The following is a 24,412-nucleotide window of genomic DNA, read 5'->3' on the forward strand; positions in this document are numbered from 1 at the left end:
TTGTATGAACAACGCTAAGTACTGCAGTTACTGTGCTGCTTTATGACATATATCTTACACCGCCGCGTAAACATGTTAATTGTGCTCTGTTCGGAACCGCGAAATGTAATATGTTGGTACCGTAGTGAACCAAGGTATCTCTTCTGTTTTGCGTTAAAAAAATAAATTAAAAAAACTATAAAAAAAATGTTTATGCTTGAAGCATACTTTGAATTGGGCAGTTAAATTATGCTAGCCTGCTCAAAGGCATAGGCACCCCAAGTTTGCCCTCTAATTTTGACTGTCAAATAAAATGGAATGGAAGATACCATTAAATGGTATAAGTAAATGGTACTTCATTTATATAGCGCTTTTCCACCTTTACGAGGCCCTCAAAGCGCTTTACATTCGACTACTGATGACGCAGCATCAGGAGCAACTGTGGTGGGGGTTCAGTATCTTGCTCAAGGATACTTCGACATGGTCACAATGGCATGGGATCGAACCCACGACCTCTGGGTTGGGAGACAACCACCATATCACTGAGCCACGCTGCCCCCATTATAATTCCTTTTTGACAAATAAAACGACCCCCCCCACCCCCGGCGACTCCTTGGAATGATTGTCAAATTTTGATGCCATGTGCCCACCGTTTATTAAATGGCATCCTTGAGACATTTCCATGCGTCCTGTTGGGTAGATGTATAGTATATCCACCCAATTTTGTGTCACTCAGTATCCTCAAAGTGAACTGTGCTCTGCTAACATTAGATGACGCATGCAAAAAATTGCGATAGTTATTCAACTTAAACTGAATACGGCAGGTTATACATAATTGATGGCCTCAGTTAGGACCTCAAGCCTTGTGTGTGTGTGTGTGTCTTGTGTTTTTTATCATCATCAAAGTGAGTAAACATTTTGTCAGACAAATAATAAACTGGAGTAAATCTTCATTTTTCAGCAGGAAGTCAGTGAGGTGGCTCTCACCATGCCGTCTGAGAAACTGGTTAATGGTGATTTGGAGGAGGATGAAACGGGAAACCTCGAGAGACCCGAAGATGCCACGAAGCGCCTCACCTCGCTCCCCACCGCCATTTCCGCCGTTGCTACAGAAACACTGGAACCAGACTTAGATGCCGTCGAAGGGAGGTCCTCAACACTGAAGCAACGGCTGGTGACGGGGGGCCACCCATGCGCCCAGTGCGACCGGGTCTTCATGTCCATGCAGGGCCTCCGTTCCCACGAGAGGAGCCACTCGGCCATGGCCATGATAATCAGGGAGGACAAGTATAGCTGCCAGTATTGTCAGTTTGTCTCACCCTTCAGACACAAGTGAGTGGGAGCAGTACCTGTAAGATTTATGACATTTTTATTAATGGTATATTTTTGTACCTGACATTTCAAAAATATTCCTTGATCGTTCTTTTTAAAATTAGATTTATTTACGTTCATGACATTTTTAGGGCTGCAACTATTGATTAATCCAATTCTAAAAACAATTATCTAATGCATTTTTATTAGGGGTGAACGGATCACAATTTGGGGATCGGTTTCACAATATCTGTGAAACAATGCCAAATATATTGCTTTATTTGCATATGAAGCAGTTCTCTCAAATAAAAATAAAACGCTTATTAGTCATCTCACAGCAGAAGAGGACAGTGGCTAATGGGCTTTGGGGAGATAACATCAGTTTTATTGTCCGTGATCGACCGATCACCACTTCCACAAAATTAAGGAGATCCTGACCAATCGATTGGTGCACCCCTAATTTTTATATACTGTACTTTAAAAAAAATAAAAATAATCCATTGCTCTATTTAAAACAGGACATTACTGTATTTCAAATTGACAATGTAAAAAATGCACAAATACTTTGTTTATGATTTAATTAATGGTTTGGTCCATAACATGTCATATATATTTACAAATACATTGTTTATTAAATAATTCCAAAAAAAAAAAAGACAGAACGAGAGCGAGAAAATTTGCGCCCTCATTATGGAAAAGCAAGTAGCAGGAACTTGGTGCGGTAACACTAAAACACCTGCGGCTTACAGTTGGGTGCGGCTTATGTGTAACAAACTTGAGTATTCCCCAAATTTAGTTAGCGCGGCTAATAGTCAGGTAGTCAGGTGCGCCTTATAGTCCAGAAATTACTGTATTCGTTCTTATTGTTAATTCATATTAATTTTAAACTTTAACTGATTGTTGTTTTTGGGGGGTTCTTTGCACGCAAAACACATTTACACATCTGTTCATGTCCCCATTAAAAATAAATAAATGTAATGTGCAAGTCCTGTCTGTTCGAGGACAGACGATTTGTTTTTGATCCATCAGACACGGAGCGAGTAGGACTGAGAGTCAGGTGTAATCTCCACTGTATACCGTGCGCCCTGACCTAGAAACAGGCTGCACTCCCATGCCACCTAGGCAGGCTGGCATTCAAAACACAGCCAGCTTCCCCACAGGCACCCCCCCCCCCCCTCCAGGGGATTGTGGGAATATGAGTTCCTCCTCCACCGTGGCTCCCTGCTCTGGAAAATGCACTTCAAAACCATAGTAGTGCTTGATTCCGGTTGTTTTATCTTCCATCCCTTTTGTTGTAGTTTTAACATGTTTATGTCTTGTCTCTCTCCCTCATGACCAGTCTGGACAGACACATGCAGTCTCACCACGGCCACCACAAACCCTTCAAGTGCAAACTATGCCCCTTTAAGTCTGCCTACGTGAGCCGCTTGAAGAGCCACCTGCACAAGGCACACTCTGGTAAATAAGTACACCCTCAGACCCACTATAGTCACATGTATTATATAAATAATAGACAGAAATAATATCGATATAGAAGAGAGAGAGTGTTGTTATGACAGAGGGTTTTATATTTAATGTGCTCATTTTAAAGTACTGTATTATTTGCACTACTCATAACCATCATGTGTCGATCCACCTAATAAACTGTTCCCTCAAATCAACACCACCTTTTACAAGCCAAACATCCACTTTGTATAGAGCTTGTCCTTATTAAGATTGCGTGTGAGGTGGAGCCTGTCCGAGAGGACAACCTGCACTGATGACCAATCAATTGCAGGGCATTTTCAATAACCTAACATGCATGGTATCATAGGGAGACAATGCGAAACTCCACACAGAAAGGTCAGGAACCTTAGAACTGTGAGGCAGATGTGCTAAACGCTAGGACTCCTTTTTACCTCCCGTTTTTCAGCCCGTTTTCCATTTTGAAAATAAAACAGAAGTTGGTTTAATAGATGCTATTTTTCCATAGACAACCTCCGTTCATAGATGCTATTTTTCCATAGTCGGACAGAGTAAATTGTTGAGCCCATTTGAACACTGCTGCTAACTAAAACAGCAGCACATAAACAGTCTCTCAGCTGAATTAAAGATTGTTGATTGATTGATGAGTCATGAGACCTCACTTCACAGAATTAACTCAATCACTGCCATTGGCGGCTACAGTTGTCAAATAATGCATTTATCTTGGTGGGATGCAGGGAATGATTAAAGATGATCTTGTGTTATGTAAACTTTTTTTTTTTAATGTCGATTAGCATTTCTGTAGACTAACAAAGTCACTCCACACGTTTTGCGTGTTAATGCTCCAGAATAACAAGGTCACTCCACAGGGTTGTGCGAGTTAATGCTCCAGAAAACGACACTATTTTTTCAACCCCTTTTTTGCTGTTTCTCGGTTCATTTTAAACCATTTTTACTTGGCATAAATTATAAGATGGAATGTTTAATGCTGTTCACAAAAACCTTCTAATAAATGCCTACCCTATCTGTAGTTGAGTAAACTAATGTAACTATTTGCGGAGATTCCATATCTACTCGCACACAACAATGAGAATACGACTCTGCATATTGTAATATTTCACATTGCATTTGATCCCATTAGGAGAGCAGCACACGTACAAGTGCTTGTCTTGCCCCTTCACCTCCATGACCATCAGCCTGCTGAAGGATCATTCATTGCAAGATCACGGCGAGGCCCTCACCCTCACCAAACTGCGGGCCGCCACGCAGGCAGCTCACGCCGCCCTCAGGACCCCCACCCGATCGACCACCAGCGTGGAGCACAGCCCCTTGACTCCGGAAGGTATGGCATTCTTGAGACTGGTTTATAAATATAGTCATGAAAACATAAGCAATAAAAGCAGAAGTTGAAGTTCTTATTTTTTAATCTAAAAGGCTTCTTAAATTCTAAATTGTAGGAGTAATGTTACCATATGTTTCTGGGGTGTTCACATCATTGCCAGATGAACCACGGTTTTTGCTTAAAAACGAGTCGTTCACCTGCCTGGTGGCAAAATAACTCAGTAGTGGCCATTTTCCTTAGTCTCCTTTATCTTCACTATACATCACCATGCAGAAAATAAGGCAGAATGTGGTGGTCCTCTATGTGGCTGGTTTGTCAGTGAAACTCTTTAAATGTAACATACAGATGCACTTCAAATCTAGCAACAGCATCTGACAAAGACACCTCAAGGACAAAATCCCTCTGAGCAAACTCAGCAATGTTATTTATGTAGTACAATGTGGTGCAATGACCTCTACATTGGAGATACCAAGCAGCCCCTACATACACAATATTAGCAGGGTGCGTTAAGTCTCTAGTGAGCCTATGTAGGATTTTTTTTACATTCAAACATTTTTCCTTAGAAACTTGCATATTTTTGTAAAAATATGATTTGATTCTTTTCGCAATATGTCTTTGTACTTAACAGGTGGCAGAAGCGTTTTGTTTTTAAATGTATCAAGTTAGCAGATATCCTTATCTCATATCTCCTCTATAAAGCATGCTTGATTCATGTGTTGAATTCCTCCACCTTTACTGCAAAGCAAGGAAGCATTGTAGTGAAGCTGAATGAACCGCAATGTATTTGTCCCGCATGTCTCTGCAAACGTCTGAGTGCAGAATGGTGCATTTTTCAGGTAGATAGATATTCTATTAGTGTCACGGTGGTTTATTTATTGATGTGTCTGAGCCTCAAAGTAGGGCGAGACGAGCTTGCTCACTCACATTAGGTCTCTTTTGAGAACGAATGAAGCTTGTGCACGTTTGCTATGCTGCTCCCGGACTATGATCGATTGACATCCCAAGTGGGATGTATGCACGCGATTGATATTTAAAATGAGTATGAGGAGCGATTATGTGGCTCGACAGTTGTTAATTTGCCACAATACGTTATAGAGTAAAACCAAATGCCTGCCAATCAAAAGTCCCACAAAATTAGGAAATAAAGGCAAACTACTCACCTGTCATTTACATGTATTGTAATCCAATGTGTTGGTGAGACAGTGAGTGGGGGAACAAATTTTAAAAAATTCAGGAAATTAATGCTTGTTTGATTTAGGTAAGTAGGTAAGTTACCATACATGAATGAAAACTTGGGATTTCACTAGTCTTTTGAAAAAATTGTTATATTATGGGAGAATATTTAGCATTTATTCTTGTGAAACATTTGTTTTGTCATCATATGGCTTGTAAATTGTTTTTACTCAATAATGACAGTGTGTTCTCTTAAAATGACAAACAATAAACAATTTATTTTTCTTTTAATATTACATTTTTTCCCCTCATTTTTGACTGGTAAATGAAACTATTTTTGTAATATTTTGTGTTTTTTCCCCCCTTTTTTTCTTTTCTTCCTCACAGCATGTAGCCTATGTTCATAGTACAGGTCACTTCTCATTGTTTTCCACATACGTAACATGTATTTTCAATTCAATGTGAACCGTAGAAATAAGATATATATTTTTTCAAATCTGACCCAGGCCTTCTTCCTATGTGGATACAAATTGGTTTTGTATCCGATGCGACCGCAGTATGATCATTCAAGTTGTGCTCATCCGACGTTATACTACGTCATCAGAAGGCGACAAACGTCACAGTTGTTAAACAAAACAGAGGAGAAGAAAACAGTCAACGGTGAACTGAAGACTCAATCGGAATTGATAAACACATGATGGGACTGGGGACCGGTCAATTCAAGCACAAAATAATTGAAATTGCAACTGTTGCATCAGTATTGAGACCTACATACTACGTACTGTATTACAAGTTGGATCTGTTATTGTAATGCAAACAACTACGGTACTATACGTAATTAGATCCGATTTTTATCAAATTCTGAATTGGACAGCATGCACTGTAGTGTGAACGTAGCCTGTTCTGACCACATACCTATTTATTTATTTTTTTAACCCACTTTTTCCTCAAATCATTTCTAATTACAGCTGTATTTTGTTTTTGTTTTCCCTTGTTACATTGCACAACTATTAAATACAGGACATATTTTCCTGTAATAGTATTAAATTTTTAGTCTCGTTAGCTTGCATTTTTTCTTTTTAGTGTACATTTTCCCACTCATTATTTCATATCAATTCAGTTAAAAAAAACTTCTGTACAGTACATCAATTAATATCAGACTGTGCTCCTCTTTCAGATGCCTCATACTGGGAGCCGGTTGACGTCCGCAAGCAGCTCAGCCACTACCAGACCGCCTCTCGCAGTCACACGTCCCCGGGCGACCATCGGCCCGACAGCATCCTCACCTGCGAGTTCTGTGAGTTCAGCTCAGGCTACATGCAGAGCCTGCGGCGACACTACAGGGACCGCCATGGTGGCAAGAAGCTCTTTAAGTGCAAGGACTGCTCCTTTTTCACCTGCTACAAGTGAGACAACACTAAAATAAGTAAAGAAAGTTTGGAGATGATATTAACAGAACTGTAATGTTCTTAGGAATACGTTCACCCTGCATGTGGAGGCGGGCCACAACAACAATAGCAGCAGCAATAATGTGTCAGAGGATGTCCTGAAAGATCTTCGCTGCCCTCTTTGTCTCTACCACACCAAATACAAGAGCAGTATGATCGACCACATTGTCCTGCACAGAGGTACACAAGCTGTCTCAACACACTTCCAAGTGTGTCGTTTTTAAAAGAAGCTAGTCGTTAAAACATTTTTACTCTTGAACTTAGCAGGGACTTAACATGAAAGCTCTACAACAATTGGTCATTAATAAATAGCTTGTACAAATCAACACTATTTAATTGTCTTGCCATTCAATAACACATTCACATGGGCCTCGCACAGGGGTCCATTAAGAGTCAATCATCAAGGGGGGGGGTCGCACAGGGTGCCATTCAAGCTTAGGTCCGCCTCTTGCCTGAAGTTCTTGAATAAGTTCCAGCTCACCCAGTGACCCTTAAGAAGCCAAGTGCTAAAGAAAATTGAAGGATGGGTGTCATTGACCTAATGTTATGTCCTTTCCTTTTATTTCCACCAGAGGAGCGCGTGGGTCCGCTGGAGGTGAATCGCTCCAAGCTGTCGCGTCACCTCCAGGGTGTCGTGTTCCGTTGCCACAAGTGCACATTCACGTGCTCCAGCGACCACGCCCTGCAGCTGCACCTGCACAAGCACGAGCTCAAGCCCTACCGTTGCCAGCTGTGCTACTATGACAGCCGCCGCCGCAGCCAGTTGGAGGAGCACCTTCGCCTTGAGCACAAGGTGCGAACCGTGAGAATCCACGCCTATGCTGTAGCGTTGCGTTCTTCTACATGCAAGTTGGATGGAAAGGAGACTCTTACTGAGAATACAGTATATGCACATATGACGTTTATGGTGCTTTGTTCTCCTAATGTTCTTACTCTTGTAATATTTCAAAATTAATTCTACATTAATGGTGGCCCGGGGCCCATTAGCCCATTACGTGACTTTGTCGGGCCATTCGAAGTTCACTGATGCTGGCACATACGCTGAAATAACACGCTCTTGCTTTTTTTAAATCCACTTAAATTGATCAATCATCGTTGATCTTCTTACTACGCTGCACAGGCCTTTCTGTGCGTCAGGTTAAATCCTTTCAAAAGGAATGATTTGAATGAGATGTAAAGCCCAGAAAATGTCATTGTTAAATAGTTAGATTTTTATACTGCAAAAAAAGTGGCTACACAGAAGTAATTATTAATAAAGATTTTTTCTTGCACGCTTAAATAATACAGAATGAAGATGCTAAATATATAATAATAATTGCAACCAATCGTATTAGATCATGAATATACCGGACCAAGTACTGGTTCCGGCAGGGGGCCACCACCCTAAAAGGCTTTTAGGATCCTTTCTCGTGTTTGCAAAGTATCACAACATTTTTTTAAATAATTGTTTTATGATTGATTACAATCTTAATATTCTGACTTGAATCTCCTTACATCAGTCTAATTTTTTTTCTTCCCTTTATTTACTCCTTTCTTTTCCTAAAATTACAAGTTTTTCATATTTCATTCTTCTTAAAAAATCATATTCATACTCTATTCTTGCAGTACTAAATTTGTAGTTTAATTTCTTAGTCATAAATTTATTTTTTCCATTTTATTACAAATGTTAATATTACACATTTAATTTTTTTGTGATACAGTACTATTATTACTACTATTAAAAAATACATACTAAAAAATACTGATAACTTACAAAATTACATATAATTTTCTGAAAATCACATTTCTGATAATCAATAAAAAAAAATATCCTCATGAAATTACCATTATTTATTTATGTATTTATTTATTTTAATAAGAGTACCTCCACATACATCAACCCCCCCCCAAACTAATTTCCTGTTTATTTCTGAATGTATCGATTATTCACTCTTGGTGGTGAAAAGTAGTATTTTCCATTGACATGTCAAACTCAACGAGGCATTGTTGCTGCGATCAGGTCATCCGGAACTTCGAGCTGATGGGCCGCGTCAATTTAGACCAGCTGGAGATGATGGAGGACCAGGAAAACAGCAGCAGTGACGAGGAGCAGCAGGAGCTGCAGCAGCAGCTGGAGATGGGGGAGGGGGAGGGGGAGGAGGAAGACCAACAGGAACAGGGCGACAAGATGGAGATGGCGGTAGACGAAAGCATGGCTGTGGCGGAGGAGGACGAAGGCATGGAGGTGGCAGAGAACCCAGGAGACGAAGAGGGAGATGTGGAGGAGGACGAGCAGGAGGACAACATCAAAGAGGATGAGGAGAATGAGAACATCAAAGAGGATGAGGATGAGGAGTTCAACGAGGTGCAAGAAGAGAGGCCTCCACTGCAAGGTTGTTTATCAAAGCATATTTCTCAGTAAATCCAAATAAGTCATACCAATATGAAACTGATGCATCTATTAAACCCTCATTTCCCAGAAGTCCTTGCTTCTCCAACGAGCAGCAGCAGCAGCAGTAGCAGCAGCTCAGCAGAGAAGCGTTTTCCCTGCGAATTCTGTGGACGCTGCTTCACTAACAATTTTGAGTGGGAACGCCATGTCCTTCGCCATGGCATGTAAGTATTATCATTTATACATTCATTATTTCATTGTTCTTTTTATTTCCTGCCTATTTACATTTTGAAAAATACATGGTGACCAATGACTCTACCATTGTTAAAAGCATACTAAATATATATATATTTTTATCGTTTTTTCATGTACTATTACTTAACACTGATATTTCAAATATTACTTTCATGAAATAGTGCAGTTATTTTATTTTTCAAAATTGTTTTTGTTTTTTCAAATGAATGTGTTTTTCTCGTATTATCTCGAGTTTTTCTCATATTGCAATCTTATTATCAGAATATGGTTTATTAATATAATTTGACTACTAAGGGATTTTTAAAATGTTGGTTTTCTGGCAATATTATACTTGCAAATTGATAGATTGATTCTCATAAAAGGATTTTTTTCTTATTATTTTTAAAATTATTTTTGTAATATTTCAAATTTATTCTCATAAAATTACCTATTTGTAATTAAATCTACAGTATATTCGAAAATGTTTTTAAGCGTAATATTTGGGATTTTTTTAACAAAAGATGATTTTTTTCCCATGTTATATCTTTTGGTATAATTACATGATTTTTTAAATGAAAAAAAAATCTTATATTTTGACAGTTTCTGAATTACCCTGCGATTTCACGTTACTCAGTTTTTTTTCTTGTACTATGAAAACTTTGTTCTCTTGCTATAGTTCTATAGGAATACATGATTTTCCTCTTTTTTTTTCTCAATTTTTTTCCCCGAGTACAGTATTACAACTTTATTCTCGTAAAATGGCACATTTAACATATCACGTGGGATTCATTGTACCCTAGTCTTCTACCACCATACGATTCTAGTGTCCATTTATATATATATGATCTCTTATAGGACGGTGAACAACAACAATAGTCAACTGGACACCAGCACAAACTCCAACATGGAAGCCTCTGCCACATCTTCTCTCTCTTCTACTTCTAATGACACCGGACTGGAACTTTCCACCAACCGAGATGAAGATCAGAACACTTCAAATTTTATTTCGCCGGGCCAGCACGCGGACGATGAGGAGCCGCTTGATGCCAAAAAGGATCAACAGTCGGGTTGAACCGATTGGGACTTTTAAAGGTTAGGTTAAAATAGGACGTTTAAGGAAAAACAAAAAACAAAAACAAAAAAAAGATACAAGTGAAAACTTTTTATGAGTTTGCGCATCTGTAGATTGTAGGTGTTATAAATATCTATACATATATACAAGTATTAGGTTGTGCTGCTTTAAAAGAAAACATGGGATAAAAAGCTGGCGGTCCCCTAGGACAGATTTTAATATATTGGTAACCAATAGTGAACTTTATTGCTGACATTCTGGTCAAAAAGTACAGTGAAAGATGCCACCTATCTATATACAAATTATTTATAGAGAATGTTGCCCCAACATGATTATCAAAATTGAGCGTATTTGAAGCACCTTTGACACTTACATGAAAAAATAAGTCAACAATGTAGAGAGCTACCTTATCTTTTTCCCATTCAAGCCTTGTGTTATAAAACGTGTAGTAAGGCTCGCACCTTATCTAGTTTACTACTAATCCTCATTGGTAGAAACAATTGACCTCCCCATGTTTTGTAGCAAATTGCTATCTTTAGATCCTTTATGATATAATATACTAAGTATAAGCCTTCAGTCCTTAACTGTTTGGACTGTACTATTTATAATGATTGTTCAGTAATTTCTCCACTGTTTTCGTTCCAACCCAGTTACCCGTATCACCATCGAAGCTCGGTGGATGCACACAATGATGACATATTGAGGTTTCACAAACACTCCACACAGCTATTTGATTACGAGTGTGTTTAAGATGAGAAGACTTAGGGTTCCTAGCTGGACTGCAGGTTAGCATCTTCATTTAATGCGCTTAAGGTTGCACTTGTCTAAATTGGTAATGACTGAATCAATTGTTCAATGATGATCCCTTGAAATAATTTACTCCAAAATGGAAATATACAACTTGGCTGCAACTAGTAAAGCCACTGTTGATTCACTCAACTAGTTTGCTGTGTGCAGAAAACCTAATGTTATAAAAACGTGTTTGTTTATTTTTTCAGTTAGCCTCCATGAGTGCAGCATTTTTTTTTTTAAACAGACCTCAAAGATTTCCTATTTTTGTAAATGCTAAAAACATTCAGGAAAACTTTGTAGCAAACTAAAAGTCAAAAACCTTTTTTTTTTTTTATTGTGCTTATTAGCAAATTACATACATTTCCAACGCTCATACTCCATGCAGCCCATTCCTTTTTCGTAAATCTTTATTGTACATCAAGTATTGTATTGTACATCAAGCCGACCGCTGCTACATGAAGTTAGCGCTCTGAAATTACGATGTTTATTAGACAATAAAAAATCCCCATTAAATTCAATGCTAATGAAATCGAGACGCATTTGACTGCTTGTCAGTCCAGCAAGGGGTCCCCTGTTGACAGATTTGAATTTGTACCAAGTGCTGTAGTCATCACGATTGACAAACCTTTTTTAATTGTACCTACTAACTGGTTACTGAGCCACGTGAGCGGTTTAGCACATATTCTTTGTTAGTAACTTTGAACGTGGGAACTGTTGTCATCCGAGAACCTCTTCATAGTTCTTAAATACAGTAAAAAGACAAGTGCAACCTTGATACTAACTAACCTCAAATGATCGTTTCTCCCGCGTCTTCTTTTTCTTGTGTCATTGTCGTCTGCATTTATGTGCTTCTTTTTAGTAATACGATTAACAAAGAAAACAAAAAAATGGCATAGATTGTATTTGTGTTGAAAGTTGCTGCTCGAATGCCCTAAAGCCTTATTAAGAGGAAACAGAATATAGCAATCAGACTTTTGCCAAATGCCCAAATTATTGATGTTATTAAAATAAAAATGAGCGCATTTAATTCAGTTATATTGTGCGTCATCCTACTAGCTGTCAAGCCAGCTGTTGCGCTGCTGTTGATTGCCATTTCCATTAGCGGAAAAAGGGACATTTGCGCTTACGATGTCAAAACTCCAGCTGATGTTTGTGTACAGACAACAAAACTATTTGTTCTGTGTTTGAAATGTGGTCTTTTGAAAAGAATACGCTTCAATCCCCCTTTTTTGGTTTTGTTTAGTTTTACTCTCAATGTCCTAGTTATGCTTGAAAAAACAATTATGACCGTTGAACTCAGCCTAGACTTGCTGTACAGCTTCCGTTAACAATGAGAAAATAATTCGGAACCATGTTTGAGCAAGTCGTCGACACTTGCCTTAATCCACAACATACTAACAGCTAAATATTTCCATTAAGCCTCTTACACACACAGTGAGTCAAAACCATTGCATTTGAGCCGTAACAGAACATCCGGCATTTATTGTTACCCTTCAGTAAAGTGCGATATTGCCAGCAGCAAATGATGACGCAGATGACGCAACCTTTGAAGCTAGAAAATAACTAGGTTGACTTTGTACCCCCATCACGTGTGAGGGCTGGAAAACAACAGCGGAATACAATGACTTTTACTGGCACACACGTCCTAACCGCTATTACGGCTCTCATACTACCACCGAAGGTGGAAAATGGCCGGATTGACTTAGTACACCCTTCCCATTCATACAGCATAGTTGCTTCACAAGTCAACCTGACAATCCCTAGAGACTTGGTTCCCACTAATCCTTGACATTTGTATCAGTAACCATGCGTCCGTAGTTGGCAGAAGGCGGGAATGTATCAGTCAGTCTGTGCTCCTCCTTTCCCCGACTTTATCGTAGTGATCAGGTCAGTGCTGAGTTCTCATTGCTCGGTTGGACCTCCTCCCATTGTGAAAACTAGATGCCGAGACAATCTCGGAATTTGAAGCCCTTGAAAGTTTTTTTGTGTGTGTTTATGTGATGATTTTGAATAGTTTGTGACTATGAATCTCCCCTTACTGTGTAATCATAGTCAGGTTCTGACTGTAAAAAAAAAAGAAAAGAAAAGAAAAAAACTTCCAATCCCACTTCTCCCAAAGTTTAGTCCCTGCTGACAACACACTGGATATATGCTTTGTACATATGTTTTTTTTTCTTTGATCCATATAGTTGACACTAGAATCTGACCTTATATGCCTTTTTTTCCCTCTTTTCAATCTAAATCCCTGATATGGTGGGTTGTGATCGTTGCCTAGGATGATTGTTTACAATTTGATTCCATGTTATCTCTGGATATTCTGTATATATTGTAATTCATTGTCTTTTTTTAACTTGATAATAAAGTTATCAGATAACGCTCATTTGTCAACGTCGTCTTTGTTCTGTGCAAATGTAATCTAATATTAGCATGCTGGCTTTTTGGGGGGATGTGTGTGGGGTTGTTGAGACACATTCTCACATGTGTGATGTCAAGTCTTAGCACTATTTCCAGATCGCAGCAGAGGATCAGATTTTTAATCTCCCGCTTTACTGCTTCAGACAAGGGGCAAAGGAGGACACGACGCAAGGATGTGCCAAGACGGACGAAGATGAAGTCTTACCACAGAAAAAGAAGTCCAGATGGAAGGAGGCTTATGTGAAGATTGACAGATTCATGTATTCATTCCATGTGACTTCAGATCAGCGATTCCCTCACTTAATATTTACAAGTAGGTCAGTCAAAAGATAAATGTGTAGTTATGCATCATACATCGATTGATCTTACTTAATTCTGGCATAAAACAAATATAGCATACGCTCAAAAATCAAATATGCTTCCTATACCCCAACACACATGTACTGGAGAGTGGCTATATATACTGCACCTCAGCCAAGCACAGCGTATGGACTGCCCCCTCATTTGAACATTTCATTGTGTATTTAATACTTTTCATTGTCATATATATATAGTATTTCCACTTTGTTTTATTATTTTGTATTCATTTTTAATGTTATTTATATTAATTTCCATTTATATTTGTTGTACTTTTTTTGTATTTGTTTTTATTTTCACTTGTTTTATTCTGGCAGTTTTGGTCCTCCATTAGCAGCAAGCATAACGTACATGGTTTTATTATTTAGTATATTCCCCTAAATGTATTAACACGTTTACATGAAAGTCTAGTCTGTCAAACATTGTATTCAAATGACTTCTTTTTTCTTTTCTTTTTTTTTAATCAGTGCTGGGTGTGGCGTCATCGATATAAGCCAAACTGTTTGTATATGCTTCGCGGCGTAAAACGCTTAAATTGTACCCAGTCTGACTTTATTTGGTTTCTAATGGCGTAAATGTAGATTAGCTGTCGCCGAAGGGCCAAATTGTACGTTTATACACTTCCGTGTGTGATCGAGAGAGACGACTTCATGCTGCGTTCAGGTTACCTTAAAAATCAGAGTTTCAACGGGCCGAACGTCACACTCCAAGAACCTATAAAGAGCAGACGCACAGGTTACGTCACGAAACAAAGAATAATGTATAAAGCCGCGTGTCGTGGTGATATTCTTACCTAAGCAGACAAAGATGAGCACACACCACACGAGTATTTAGATGTCCCAGTTTAACCGAATGCAACAGTCCATCTAAAAACACAACAAAAAATACCAACCAGATAACTGACAAAAACGAATACGTTAACGTTTTATTTTTATTTTTTTTCAAAACTATGAAGTTTCCTTATGCCAAATGTTCTTATCTGATTTTAATCACGCATTTTTTTAAAAATTGTAAATACATGAACTAGATAAAAAATTGGACACAGAAAACCACAGAAGAAGAGTGCATTAACCGTCGAAGAAGAGTGGCGCAAAAGCGGCATGGCGGCTGACAGTTTGTAATGTGACAGCGAAAGGATCACAGAGTCCTGCAAGTTTAACACATCGCTTTTACACCGGGTCTGTGGATATAACTACACCGCCATAATGCAGATCACTTTGAAAACTTTACAACAGCAGACGTTCAAAATCGACATCGACGAGGAGGAGACGGTAGGAGTGTAAACATTCATGGTATCATGCGGGGGACTGGAGCAAGACTATTTATGTCACCATTTTTCGTAAACCATCTCTTTGTATGGTTTAAAAAGCTAATAGTATTTGTGTCATGCCTTTCAGAATTTGTATAGCTCACGTTTTACGTGAATTGATAGTCACGATTGTGCGTATTTAGCCATAGCCCACTACTTTGTCCAATGTGAATAAAACCCAATGACTCTCCCCTATAATGAACGAGTCTTATACATAACGTTAAGTTTTAAAATACTTTTTTTTTTTATATGGAGATCTGCATGAAATGGATTTGTTTTAACATTTGATTAACATCTTAATAAAGGGGCTAGCTAGATGAGAAGAGACATTGATCCAGAGTGACTTCAGGTTAATTTTTGGTTCAACGACTCCATCGTTAAATGAGTTTTCATCTTCAGTTTATGGCTACAAAGTATACTTTGGACCGTTTGTTGGATGACGTTAAATAAATGTCGGTTGTAACTTGTACCTAAAGTTGTGGCTGGGCATATACCATTGTGCAAAAGTATAACGATAAATGAATATGTAATGTTTCACTTAAAGGTGACTACATTAAAAAAGAGGATTGAACAAGAGAAGGGAAAGGACAATTTCCCTGTTGCCGGGCAGAAGCTAATCTATGCTGGTACAGTATTCAATTTTTACTAGAACATTTTGTCGCACTTTAGTCTTTAAGAAGAACATATCCTTTGATGTTATGCTTTAAAAACAATCTATTCTTATTTCTCAATATACGGTTGTGCTTTGAGAGATGAGTTAAATTTGCTCCCTGACCATGCTTGTAATTCAATACACTCAGATCTCTTGTGTAAATGCCATTAACCCGCCTTTAATAAGAAAAATAGCACCCGCTAATAGCCATAATTTTTTTCTTCAATTCAATTGGCCACCTGTGGTCAGTATAATACAGACATTAGAGATAGACTGATATGTTTTTTTTTTAAGGACCGATACGATACAGATTATTGGTAGTAAAGGACACCGATAACCGATACTTGGAGCCGATATTATTATTAAATATCGGCATCAAAATTTAGAAAAACTCCAGCTCTTAATTGTTTTTACTTTTTAACTCTTTGACTGCCATAAACGTTATATAACGTTTAGTAAAAACCTACGGAGGGGCGCCGAGGACGTTAAAAGACGTTCACTATGTTTTTTTTTGTTTTTTTTGGGAAACGGGTGGATGAAAGCCTTGGGCAGCTGTGCTGAAAGTATCAAGCAGATCTAGTTAGTATAATGACTCGTTTTGGCCCCTAGATGGCAGCGATGACTCTCTTTGCACAAGATTGGGTGGGCATCAGTACAAGACGTGAGGCGGAGCTAGAGTGTAGCGGGGACAATGGCTGATGAAGCAACAATGGCGACCTTGAAAGATGAGTCAAAATGCTTAAATCGGCTGGCACTCACAGCATCCCTTTTCTGAAAACGTCTGGCAGTCAAAGAGTTAAGAATATGGTTATTCAACAACTTTTAGTGCGTTAAATATCAGGGGGAAAAAATAATCTTAGTCAATAGACATCTTTGTTTTAAAAATCTACCAAAAAGTTCTGGGATCTCCCAGGGGCAGTAGCATGGCTCAGCTTCGATTTATAAAGCTTCAGCGCTCATTTAGTACGATTGACATTGTTATGTTACTATTCTTTTCCTCAGTAATGTCGCCGCTTAAAGTATATATACACGATCGTAACTTTTGCGAAAACCGCTGCCCACAACCAACAGACTCAATACTTTTCCTTTTTAGGACCGTTGCCTGTTCAATTACCTGCCTGACTTAAAATGGTGCACGAAAGACCCTTAGCTGTCCAACCAACGTGCCTGATGTCAAATAAACAGCTTGAAGGCTCTTCTCTAACAAATTTTGCGACATTTGTCAAACTGTTGCTTGTTGTAAAGTGAGGCGAGTTCATTTACTGCTATCATCGTTCGTTTCTCGAATTTTTTGCTTACAAGTCAGAGCAAAAAAATTGGCCGAATGACGGCTTGTATCTCAAAATAAGTTTGGTCGCTGTTACTTGTATCTCAAGGCACCACTGTGCTGTACAATAGACATTTATAGAGTCCCCAAGAACACAATATCGTGGATTTTTTTCCCTTTCAAATTCGGTTGAATTTATGTGAATTTCTTTTGACTTTTTGCCCCCCAGGTAAAATCCTCAGCGATGATTCTGTGCTCAAAGAATATAAAATTGATGAAAAGAACTTTGTGGTCGTCATGGTGACAAAGGTATGCTTATTTTTCTCTTCTTGTAATATTCTAATAAATAATGAAATATCAAACAGGCCAGCATGTTTGGTGGGTTTTTTCTCCACTAATGCTCCGGCTTCCTGCCACATTCCAAAAGCATGCATTTTATGTTCATGGAATATGCTTGAGATTTCCCATTTGTGTGAGTAGCTGTTTTGCGGGCCACGATGTACCCAAGTCATCTATGATAGGCTCCTGCTCACCTGCGCCTGCAGTGTAGGAAATGGATGTATGAAACTTCTAAAAAAATTTGTGTTTTTGTGTTGAAGCCTAAAAAGGCCCCTTCTGCATCTCAGCCGTCCCCAGCCACGTCGACGGGCGGCACGGCGCCTTCTCCGACACCATTATCCGCGTCGCGCAATCCATCCGTGCGACTTCCTGCGGACGGCCAAGCAGAAGCAAGGCGACCTCCTGCTGCTGCTGCTGCGGCGGCTTCGGCTTCGGCTTCAGCTGCGGACTCCACTACCAACCCGGCTTCTCCCTCAACTGGGTAACCGCATGAAAATGGCTGTAATGTCCTGCGTTTTGTGGATCTCACACTATTTTGCTGTCTTTCGCAGGCTCCTGGAGAGTTTCAGCAACTTAATGGACGAGGCTGGTTCAAATGTTGGTAAGGCCATGTTATCCTGTTAACTCATTCACTGCCATAAATTCATTTGAACTATTTCTATTAGTTTAACGTTTTTTTTGCTACTTTTGTTAACAAGAGTAAGAAAACCTAGAACTTTTTTTTTATTGTACATTTAGAACAGATAAAAAAAAAAATTAAAAACAGTTTGGACTTTCACTGGGATTTTTTTTAATTTCACTTCCAAACAAAACCGAGGTCCTCCAGCATCACGGAACAGATTGTGTTCAAATTTAACTCATTCACTGCCATTGACGGCTATAGACGTCAAAAAATCATTTGAACTATTTATATTAGTTTAACTTTTATTTTTTTACTTTTGTTAACAAGAGTATGAAAACCTAGGTAAAACATTTTTACATTTCGAACAGATATAAAATTTGTTGAGTTAACTAGTGAAGTCATGTGATTAATTACAATGAACATTTTTAATCACCTGACGTCCCTAATTTTTAATAATCTTTTATTGTTTAAAAAAGAAAAACAAAAATATATATATTATTAAAAAATAGGGCGTCAGGCAATTACAATTAGTAATCGTAATTAATCACATGACTTCACTAGTTAACTCAACACATTTTATATCTGTTCGAAATGTAAAAATGTTTCCCCTAGGTTTTCATACTCTTGTTAACAAAAGTAAAAAAACAAAAAAAGTTGAACTAATATAAATAGTTCAATTGATTTTTGACGTCTATAGCCGTCAATGGCAGTGAATGAGTTAAATTTGAACACAATCTGTTCCGTGATGCTGGAGGGCCTCGGTTTTGTTTGGAAGTGAAATTTAGAAAAATCCCAGTGAAAGCCACAAGTCCAAACTGTCACCATTAATGCCACGCAAAAGCCACTAATGTAAAACAGTAAATCTAACACTCCACAGTACACTTTGAACTGTCAAGCGTGCACGTTGCAGCTAACAGAGCAGTCTGCGTCTTCAGCCTTTGATCCTCCTTGCCAGTCCTCACCAACCGATGGGACTTAAAAGCAAATCAAAGACAGCTGTTTAGCGATAATGCCTGAGAGTCAGAAGAGCAAAACAAACCAAGTGAGCCCAAATACATTAGGAGAAACAGAAGGAGAGCGATACAATTTGCGCCCTATATGTGTAACAAGCTCGAGTATTTCCCAAAGTTAGCTAGCGCGACTTATAGTCGGTGTACTTGTCAAATATCACAAAAAGTAGGTCAGTCCCACCTCTAGCTGTGTCCTGTTAACTCATTCACTGCCATTGACGGCTCTAGACGTCAAAAAATCATTTGAACTATTTCTATTAGTTCAACATTTTTTTTCTACTTTTGTTAACAAGAGTATGAAAACCTAGATTTTTTTAATTGTACATTTAGAACAGAAACAAAAAGTGTGATTAATTGAGAGTTAACTAGTGAAGTCATGCGATTAATTACATGAAAATTTTTAATCGCCTGACGCCCCGAATTTTTAATAATCTAAGTCGCGTCAGGCGATTACAATTTTTATTTGTAATTAATCGCATGACTTCAATAGTTAACTCACGATTAATCACACATTTTATATCTGCTCTAAATGTACAATAATTTTTTTTAGGTTTTTATACTCAACAAAAGTGGAAAAAAAAAAGTTAAACTAATAGAAATAGTTCCAATGAATTTTTGACGTCGATAGCAGTCAATGGCAGTGGATGAGTTAAGCAAGCCAGCTAGCTAGTGGCTAGCGTAAAAATTCTACATCTTCACTCGGTGATCTATCTTTCCAAACAATACTAACAGATGGACTCAAATGCATGACACCAGTCACAGAAGAGACAAGTCATGTTTGTTTTAACAAAAAAAAGCTGGTCAATACCGGATCTGGAACATGTCATGACTCCGAAACGCTCGCCAACTGCACAAGAGCAGCGTTACGTAGTTGATCGGTTGATGCTGGCTGAAATGACCTTCAGTAAGTATTATCCATTAGGCGTGTGCCAAAAACTCGATTCTCATAAGAATCGCGATTCTCATTTAGTACGATTCAAAATCGATTTTAAATGTTTCAAAATCGTTTTAATTGAAATTATTTTATACTGTCTTGTCTTTGTTCGTGCCTTTATTTGGAGCGCTATTCATGTTGTACCCGGTTTGGCCACTGAGGGGCAGTGTGGTTCCACGCGGTCTAAGTTGTAGCCACATTAGAGAGTAGAAGGAAAAAGTCACAATCAAGTTATTCCAATAAAAGTTGTTTATTTGCAGTGTGGAGCCGTTCTTTTGAGTGATAAAAGTGCCGCGAGTAGCGCGCTAATTAGCATTTGTGAGTCAGACTGGAGTAGATCATTTCAATTCCTTGCACATCTATAGATTGACGCAAAAAATATTGTCAATAAAATCATTTTGTACCGAAAATCGATTCTGAATCGAATCGCAGACCCAAAAATCGGAATCGAATCGTGAGACATTCAAACATTCCCACCCCTTTTATCCATGCATTTAAAACACGTTTTCCTGAACATTCGAGCCAACCACTAAAGTCGTACTTTTGTTTACGTTGTAGTGACGGGCGCATCGTATGACGCCATGGTGACGGAGATGATGCTGATGGGCTACGAGAGGGAGCAGGTTGTGGAGGCGCTGAGAGCCAGCTTCAACAACCCCGACCGAGCCGTGGAGTACCTGCTCTCGGTAAGAACTGACAGTCCGTCAACAAGAATGTACTGAATGTTCCCTTCGGTTGGAGTATGCATACCAAAAATGTACCGATGTCACTTTTAAATCATCTTCAGTGTCAAGTTTTAGCAGCAGACACTTAACTGCTGTATTCACAAACAAACCCCAAAAGCGCCAGTTGATTTTTAGCATTTTAACTCTTCTTTTAAGGCAAACGGAATATGGTGTACTTTGACTACACAAACATGCTGCGTATCAAATGAAAGATTGCGTTCCATTCTTTCATTGGAAAAAAAAGTATGTTTCTACCTTCTTCTTTAGTAATCGGTATTTGAAAATAGGTCATTTGAGTGACATTAAGCAAAATTTGAAAAGAAAAGGAGAAAACGAGCTTTTTGTGAAGATACATTTTCTGCACAACAGTGACTTTGTCGCAAATATTTTTTGGTTTAGTGGCGCTCTGAATTAGATCTAATGTGACAAAGCCTTTGATCACTCACGTCATCCTTGAAAACGTTATATTTCATTATATCGGTTATGTTTCACTGCAATTGCATACACCGGCAGAACATTGAAAAGACATACAATGCTGCCATCTGCTGGCCATAGTTAATGTGTGTTTGTGATTTTCAACTTCCACAGCCCATTGAGAAAAAAAACTCTGTAGTAAACGTCAATTAACGTTTTTGGCAGCATTCATTTGGATTTTAGTAAACGTCATTAAACGTTTTTGGCGGTAAAATAGTTAAAAGCAGTTTTACAGTACAGTTTAGATTCTCATTCCGCAGGGTATCCCAGGCAGGGACCAGGTCCAGGCCAGAGGGTCCGATACCGCATTGAGTGGAGCTCCGGCCGGACCTACGGGGGATATAAATGACCCAGAAAACATGGATACCTCACAGGGTACAGGTAGCTCAAGTTGCGACAGCAATGACTTCATGTTAAATCCTAACATAATGCATTGACATGGTGGTTGTTCTGGCAGATAATCCGCTGAATTTCTTAAGGAATCAGCCACAGTTCCACATGATGCGGCACCTGATCCAGCAGAACGCCTCTCTGCTTCCTGCTCTGCTGCAAGAGATCGGTAGGGAAAACCCTGAGCTGCTGCAGGTAAGCGCAGACATTGATTCATACTACACTGACTCGTGCCAAAAAAGGGCTTGGTTTTGATCGTGACTTTTTCTTTCTACTCTCTAATGTGGCTTCAACTTTACAGTGTATTAGACCGCGTGGAACCACACTGCCCCTAAGTGGCTAAATCGGGTACAACATGAACAGCGCTCCAAATAAAGGCACACACAGACAAAGGCCAGACAGTATAAAATAATTTAAATAAAATCGATTTTGGGACATTTAAAATTGATTCTGAATCGTACTAAATGAGAATCGATTTTTTTGCACACCTTTAATGGTCACACCTTGTCATCACAGCCTTCATCTTGTCTATGGTCTCATAAAAAAAAATAATTTAAAAAAAGCCAGAAAAAAAGTGTCATTCAAATGAAAAAATGCAAACAGCTGTTTATACTACAACAAACCATCACCTACGTCCCAACCATATCAATTTCCTGTTCTACGGTTTTCCTGCTTTTAAAATGAATGTCATTTCCTGCCGCAGGAGATCAGCAACCACCAGGAGCACTTCATTCAGATGCTAAACGAGCCTCTCCCCGAGTCGCCCGGGTCTATGGCTCAGGACTCCGGGGGCTCCGGAAGTGCACAGAGTGACTCGCAGAGTGGTAGCAACATGAGCTACATCCAGGTCACGCCGCAGGAGAAGGAAGCAATCGAGAGGGTGAGCACCCGGGGGAAACCCCACGCGCCTTTGTTCGGGAACACCGTTCAGCGGAACCTCCACATTTGGAATTCAACAAAAAATCCCTGATTTATAAAAAGTGATTTACTGTTTTGTTGCTTTTTCTTTATAATTTTGTCTTCATTGTTGTTTTTCAAAATTTTTGCAGTTTTTTAATATTCACACAAATTGAAAAAAATTTACCCCGCATTTTTCTTTTTTTCTTTTTAAAATAATTTCTAAAAAGAAAAAAAATATTTTGGGAGGGTTCACTATTTAACCCCCATTTTACTTTTTTTTTTTTTTTAAAGAATTTCTTTAATATAAAAAAATATATATTTTGGGAGGATTCACTATTTACCCCCCATTTTCTTTATTTGTTTTTTAAAGAATTTCTTTAATATAAAAAAAAAAGCCTATTTTGGGAGGGTCACTATTTATCCCCAATTTTCCTTTTCTTTTTTTGAAGAATATTTTGAAGAGGCTCTACTATTTATCCCCCCCCCCCTTTTTAAAGAATTGATTTAGTATAAAAAATATATATTTTGGTAGGGTTCACTATTTATCCCCCATTTTTTGTTTTGTGAAGAATTTCTGGGGTTTAAAAAAAAGTTTGGTGGAGAAATAGAAAATTTCTGAAATGATTTTTTTTTTTTAAGAAAAACTATCTGCAAGCTAGGCTGATGTCTAGACAGGTCCTTCGGAAGATGAATGCTTTTTTGAATCGTCCTCATCATCCACTACAAAATAAGTTCGAGCTTTTGCCCAAAAAGGCTCCAGCTTTCCTTGATCCCAAGTGCAATTACTCAGCTCGCTGTTAGGTTGCTCAGATTCTAAAATATATTTACAAATATGGTCAAGTATTGTTGTAAAACATTTTGTGTACTGTATATTCCTATTGCTTGGCTGCGCATGGCGGGTAGCTATGTCTCGCATTTGTGCTTATCCCTTGTGTGTGTGTGTTGCAGTTAAAAGCCTTAGGCTTTCCAGAGGGACTGGTCATACAAGCTTACTTCGCGTGTGAGAAGAACGAGAATTTGGCCGCCAACTTCCTTTTACAGCAGAACTTTGATGACGATTGAGAGACGACCGACTTCTGATTTGTGTTTGAATTCTTATGTTTGATTGCCGCTGTTGAATACAAGCCATTTACGCCACCTCACCCCCCCCCCAAAATGATCTAATTCACCACTGTTGATTAATTAGTAGTCGTGATCTTTTTTTGTCTTTTCATATGACACCTTTTTTTTTTTAAGGAAAATCACATGATTTAAAATGGCTGTAAACTGTACACATACCCAAAGTCTGACTTTTTTTCTAATTTTTAAAAACTTTTAACTTGTTAATGATCTTTGTTGTTGGACCTCTTGATCCTACCACCACATAAACCTTATCAGCATGTGAGCAAGCTGAAGTTATGTGCTTTACACACATAAGAATAGACTTGTCATGGAATCTTAAATAAATGCCATGTGCTCTACTGTGTATGCCTCCATTGGAACGATTTAACCTCTTTGTTACTATTTCAGGTTATTCTTGTGTTTCACTGTCACCTCGGCGCTCCGCCTAACTGTTAGCAAGTTACAACATGTTCATTGTGTGCCAAATGCACGAGTACTATTATTCCCATGAGCCCGCAGTGCTGTGCTTTCACGAAGGTACCGCCAGAGGGCAACAGAGACCACGAGGCGGCTCTCCAGCCTGCTGGTGAGTCACTATATTGCATTTCAATCATGTTGAACGTGGTTATTTTTGAAGGGAGGGAGGGAGAGGGAGGAATTAAAAGAACACATGACAATTATATATTTGCAGGTTATTTCAAACTTTTACTTTAACTGTATTTGGGGAGTCC

At 38.6% G+C, this 24,412-nt stretch overlaps 2 protein-coding genes across 7 annotated transcripts in view; both read left to right on the forward strand.

Moving 5' to 3' along the window:
• Positions 1-13,566, forward strand: part of znf462 (zinc finger protein 462) — a 50,383-nt gene extending 36,817 nt beyond the window's left edge. For 3 of the 4 annotated variants that reach the window (XM_086097610.1, XM_086097609.1, XM_086097611.1), the window contains exons 5-13: positions 941-1,311; positions 2,630-2,748; positions 3,896-4,096; positions 6,447-6,675; positions 6,743-6,897; positions 7,290-7,510; positions 8,717-9,089; positions 9,177-9,312; positions 10,178-13,566. In XM_086097610.1, coding sequence (XP_085953736.1) covers positions 941-1,311; positions 2,630-2,748; positions 3,896-4,096; positions 6,447-6,675; positions 6,743-6,897; positions 7,290-7,510; positions 8,717-9,089; positions 9,177-9,312; positions 10,178-10,394 — 2,022 coding nt within the window. In that variant the 3' untranslated portion in view covers positions 10,395-13,566. The remainder of the gene's footprint in view (positions 1-940; positions 1,312-2,629; positions 2,749-3,895; positions 4,097-6,446; positions 6,676-6,742; positions 6,898-7,289; positions 7,511-8,716; positions 9,090-9,176; positions 9,313-10,177) is intronic. The other variant, XM_086097612.1, reaches the window with a different exon arrangement.
• Positions 13,567-14,799: 1,233 nt separating this feature from the next.
• LOC147161916 (lysine-specific demethylase RAD23B-like) lies at positions 14,800-24,045 on the forward strand. 3 transcript variants are annotated; one of them, XM_086097616.1, is made up of 10 exons: positions 14,800-15,229; positions 15,812-15,893; positions 17,416-17,495; positions 17,813-18,006; positions 18,077-18,126; positions 20,650-20,777; positions 21,551-21,671; positions 21,748-21,875; positions 22,384-22,560; positions 23,529-24,045. In XM_086097616.1, the coding sequence occupies exons 1-10, from the start codon at positions 15,164-15,166 to the stop codon at positions 23,640-23,642; spliced, it is 1,140 nt and encodes a 379-aa protein (XP_085953742.1). In that variant the 5' UTR covers positions 14,800-15,163; the 3' UTR covers positions 23,643-24,045. The 3 variants fall into 3 exon arrangements, with proteins under 3 accessions (XP_085953742.1, XP_085953741.1, XP_085953740.1); XM_086097615.1 differs by having other exon boundaries at positions 14,804-15,229; positions 17,786-18,006; positions 21,551-21,665; XM_086097614.1 differs by having other exon boundaries at positions 14,811-15,229; positions 17,786-18,006.
• The last annotated feature ends 367 nt before the right edge of the window (positions 24,046-24,412 follow it).

The sequence above is a fragment of the Leptonotus elevatus genome, chromosome 15 (assembly GCF_054856555.1).
Source record: "Leptonotus elevatus isolate MCC_2025b chromosome 15, RoL_Lele_1.0, whole genome shotgun sequence".
Classification (NCBI taxonomy): domain Eukaryota; kingdom Metazoa; phylum Chordata; class Actinopteri; order Syngnathiformes; family Syngnathidae; genus Leptonotus; species Leptonotus elevatus.